Source organism: Tachysurus vachellii, chromosome 21 (genome assembly GCF_030014155.1).
Source record: "Tachysurus vachellii isolate PV-2020 chromosome 21, HZAU_Pvac_v1, whole genome shotgun sequence".
NCBI classification, from domain to species: domain Eukaryota; kingdom Metazoa; phylum Chordata; class Actinopteri; order Siluriformes; family Bagridae; genus Tachysurus; species Tachysurus vachellii.
In genome coordinates, this window is record NC_083480.1 from 8,237,604 (window position 1) to 8,242,603 (window position 5,000).

At 37.4% G+C, this 5,000-nt stretch overlaps 1 protein-coding gene across 3 annotated transcripts in view; it reads left to right on the plus strand.

Annotated features, from left to right (window-relative positions):
* The first annotated feature begins 2,082 nt into the window (after window positions 1-2,082).
* The window catches only part of trioa (trio Rho guanine nucleotide exchange factor a), a 95,788-nt gene continuing 92,870 nt past the window's right edge, over window positions 2,083-5,000 (plus strand). For 2 of the 3 annotated variants that reach the window (XM_060857076.1, XM_060857077.1), the window contains exon 1: window positions 2,087-2,408. In XM_060857076.1, the coding sequence (XP_060713059.1) occupies window positions 2,339-2,408 (70 nt within the window). In that variant the 5' untranslated portion in view covers window positions 2,087-2,338. Of the gene's footprint in view, window positions 2,409-5,000 lie in introns of all 3 variants that reach the window. The other variant, XM_060857078.1, reaches the window with a different exon arrangement.

Below are 5,000 nucleotides of genomic sequence, written 5' to 3' on the forward strand. Positions count from 1 at the left end.
AGGTCAAGACTCGGCTTAAAAGAAACTGAAGAAACTTGTACACAATTATATTGATCAGATCATTTTCAGGGATCTCAGCTTTGTTGGCTCTCAAAAAATTCAGACTTTTTGACATCCTGGATACCGTAACAAAACCTAGAGTTTTACCAACACTCTGTTTTTAATGACGGGGAAAAAACCCATGATGAAAAACCTTCTGACTTTTAGAAAGTGTAGCTCCTGGAGGTGATTGTGGAAGCTCAGTGGATAAGACATTAGACTGCTGATTAAAAGAATGTGAGTTCAGATCCCAGCACTTTTGTATAACCACTGCTGGGCCTTCAAGCAAGGTTCTTAACTCTCAGTTGCTCTGTTCTGTAAAGTGAGATAAATATAAGTGACGTTAGATAAGAGCCTCTTAAGCCAAATGGCATAAATGAGATTCCTTCCATAAATATCTGCACCAAAATTTTTTACCTTCTTAACAGTTGCACATGTACTTTGCTGGATAAGAACATGCGTTTTGAATTGATTTATTATTAGGATTAGTACAAATAATGCCAGGATACTGACTAAAACAGCTCACAGAAAAAAAAAATGTAACGGAAAAGTAACGCAGTTAAACACCAGGGGTCAGTATAACGCTGATCAAACCCTTTCATACACTGCAGCTTTATACCTCAAAAACTTTGTAGTATTTAAACTTTCGGAAATTTTTTTTCTTTCTTTCTTTCTTTCTTTCTTCATATTATCTCTAATCCTCATTTTTTTAATTTTACAAACAAAAAAAAACCCTCCAAAAGGACAGTAAGCAAAAAGAAAAAATATTAGGCAAAAAGAATTATAATAAAAATAATTATAAATATATAGTATTAGGCAAAAATGTTATTCAATATGATTTAATTTTTTTTTCAGTACTAGATTAGAGATTAGAGATTATTGAGTTATCAGACTAACTGACTGGTCACTTAAATAGTAAGCACTTACTTTTGTAATTGTTTTATTTGTTTTCAGTAAAAACTTTACCCTGATCAGGGATTGCATTCAATCTGATTGTGAGTCAAGATCACAGTAGAACACAGAAATCACAGTGTTTTTCTAATTTAAACTCAATATCTCTCAATTCAACACAGTTTAGGTTTGAGTGTGTGGGACGTGCCGGAGAACTCTAATGTATTTAATAAATAGATATTTGCTTAATGTGCTTCATATTTATAATATTAATAGCTGGTTAATAATTAAAAACTAACCAGTCCTTCAGTGATACATTTCATTATTTTATTTATGTGCTTTTGTTTCAAATATTTCATATTTCTGAAATGCGGTGCCTTGATTAAATGTTCACTTCCCTTGTGCTGTGCTACATTTTTGTCATGTTACATCCTGGAACTGAAATGTTTGTGTGTGTGAATTTGTTTAGCATTTTTATCTTTGAAAAATGTTGCAGTCTGTATAGATTTTGGTGGTCTGATATGTGTGTGTAGTATGTGGTGTGTGTTTTTTGATTGTATGTGTAAATGAGATTTACACAGATTTGTGTATACTGATTGTATGTATGTAGTATGTGTGTGTGTATTCTGATTGTATGTATGTAGTATGTGTGTGTATTCTGATTGTATCTGTAGTATGTGTGTGTATTCTGATTGTATGTGTGTAGTGTGTGTGTGTATTCTGATTGTATGTATGTAGTATGTTGTGTGTGTATTCTGATTGTATGTTAGTATGTGTGTGTATTCTGATTGTATGTGTGTAGTATGTGTGTGTGTATTCTGATTGTATCTAGTATGTGTGTATTCTGATTGTATGTAGTATGTTGTGTGTGTGTGTATTCTGATTGTATCTGTAGTATGTGTGTGTATTCTGTTTGTATGTGTGTAGTGTGTGTATTCTGATTGTATCTGTAGTATGTTGTGTGTGTATTCTGATTGTATGTTAGTATGTGTGTGTATTCTGATTGTATGCATGTAGTACGTTGTGTGTATATCGTGATTGCTGGACGAGCGTAGCCCCGCCCCCTCTGTTGCTGGACGTCAGTAGCCCCGCCTCTCCCTTGTTGGACGAGCGTAGCTCCGCCCCTCCCTTGCTGGACGAGCGTAGCCCCGCCCTCCCTTGCTGGACGAGCGGCCTCCAGTCGGATCCGCTGCCGGCCGGCGATAGTAAATGTGTATTATCCAAGATGGAGGACTGCTCGTGGTCCCTAGCTTAGCAGAAGCGCACTCTTTCCTCTCCGTTCGTGTCACTGGTTTTTTTTTTTTTTAAACAGCACACGACCGGACTTATTCCCTACGATCCGTCAGAGCTGGAAAGGGTGATTTTTTGACGTTTGGACATTATTATCTCCGCGCTTTCTTCCACAGCCATGAGCTCGGGGGAAGGAGCCGAGGAGGCGGCGAAGGACGCAGCCGACATAGCAGCCTTCTTCAAATCTGGTGAGCGCTCGTGACCGAGATCTAAGTGTTGTGTGTCTGTGTGAACGCTGTACAGCCACAAAAGGCCGCTTTGTGCAGTTGTTCTTATTAAAAAGTGCTTGAATTGAACGGAAATAACTTGATGGGGTGTTTATTGATGTGGAAATGAGTCAAAGATCAGCCAGGTCTGAAACCCTGAGACTAGCTAACTCCTTCACCTGAGACTAGTTAACTCCTTCACCTGAGAATAGCTAGTTAACTCCTTCCTTCACCTGAGAATAGCTAGTTAACTCCTTCCTTCACCTGAGAATAGCTAGTTAACTCCTTCCTTCACCTGAGAATAGCTAGTTAACGCCTTCCTTCACCTGAGACTAGCTAGTTAACGCCTTCCTTCACCTGAGACTAGCTAGTTAACTCCTTCCTTCACCTGAGACTAGCTAGTTAACTCCTTCCTTCACCTGAGACTAGCTAGTTAACTCCTTCCTTCACCTGAGACTAGCTAGTTAACGCCTTCATTCACCTGAGACTAGTGAAGCCCAGTTTACCAGATAACACAATTTCCCAGAATATAATATACCTGTGACTGCTTTGAAACCATAATGTGCTAATTCACTAGACATATATGAAGTAGGAAATGAAACACAACCCTAGCTAGCAGTATTAGCTTAGCTAGCTGTAGCGACTAGCACTTACACTATTAGCCTGTTACCTAGTATGGGTCTGTATGTATGTGGGCCACCTTTTAGCTGCCCTGCACCACTTCTACACTTTGTCCTTATTAATCCAGATCATATCTGTGATAAAAACCCTAAACACCGCTCACAGCCCAGGCTTGTCATTAACTGTGATCACAAACCTAACGCTAGTCAGATACAGCAGTGTTTATCTGTTTTATCAACCTGATTTAGCCACACAACTAAACCTATAAACAAATACACTGCACACTTCGGACGTTCTGATAAAAAAGTTATTTGGGAAGGTAGACGATCATTTTTTTTTTTTTTACAATATTCCAGACTGTCTGAAATGGACACGGATGAAAAAGCAGTGTATGTTAGTTAGCAATGTAAACAATGACCTGGCGTGGCACATTCGCCTCGGATTGCTAGCTCGATGCTAACTGTTAGCGCCTTAGCTGTGCACAGGAGAGCGTTTTATTGTAATAGGATTATTTTATTAATATATTCGCCTGTAATCGGGCAGTGAGGTGGTGTGATTATACACACAAAGTAATTTCAGCTCACATTTGGGAAGCTAAGATCTTTTTCTCTGACCCAATATGTGTTTTTGTGTATATGGGCCTTTTACAGCTAGCTGTTTAAGATCTTAAAGATTTATAGTTTATGATCCCTAATTTCAGTCAACATTGATTTGTAAAAATACGTGATTTTTGTAGTATTTCAGAAACGCTGTGTGTCAAAGCCTATTAGTAATATCTGTCTGTCTGTCTCTCTATTTGTCTATCTATCTATCTCTATCTATCTATCTGTTTATCTATCTGTCTGTCTGTGTCTGTGTATATGTACGTCTGTGTGTATATGGATACCTAAATTGATCTACTTGTTTGTATTTATTTGTAAAAGGTTTATCTATTGCAATTTAAAGCATATGTAAGGAATAACACGCTTCAGGGTTTGCTGTTATAGGAAAATAATCCACACAGCTGGAGTGATGTGGTTCGATTTGAACCAATTACTTTCAACCCTATGAAGTGGATTAACAGGTGACAGCACAGTGGTATAAAATACTTAAATAGACTCAAGTACTTTTCCTGTCCGTTTGTCTGTCTGTAATGAATGTTTGAACCTATATTTGTGCATTCAAGACACTAGAATCTAAACAAGCCCTGAGTAGACCAAATCCACACACAATCACAGACACAGATTGTTTTTCCTGTGGTGGTGAATGTAACCACATCAGGAAGTGCTGCACCTCAACTGTTTCCACACAGGAAGACTTGAGTGAAGTCTCAAACCCTTCAAGTACAGTTGAGTTCAAATGTTTGCATCTCTTTTTCTGAATGCTGTATAAATAATGTTTTTTTTTTTTTTTTTTAAATCTCTTCCGTCGTAGTAATACCCTTTCAGATCAGTTCTAGCTCTGCTGCATTGCTTGGCAAATTTTGTTCTGGTTTTCTTGACATTATCTGTTCTAACTATGCCAGGAATCACATCCTTCTTTAAGCTAGGTCTAATTTTGCATCATGAATTTGTTTAGGTGGATAAATTGCCCCTTTTTTTTTTTTTTTGGCTTTTTTTGCCCAGAAACCACATAGGATGCAAACTTTTTTTTAAAGATAGATTTGCATTGGAAATAAAAGGAATGAGCCTCTGACTGGATCACTCATGTTATTGAACGACGCTCATTTTGGGATGTGAATATAATCTACAGATTGTAACGCTGTTTTGTATCAGAGAATCAAGTCAGATTTATTTGTATGTCACTGATGTCTTTTCTGATTTGTATCTGAAACACATCACTGAGCTGCATATTTTTCACCACAGCTCTAAGAAAATGTCTTCTAAGCAAAGCAATGGGTCCTTAGCAAAATACTTAATATCACTTGTGTGCAGTTTTTCTCATGATGCAGAAAATTATATAATAAAACAAGAT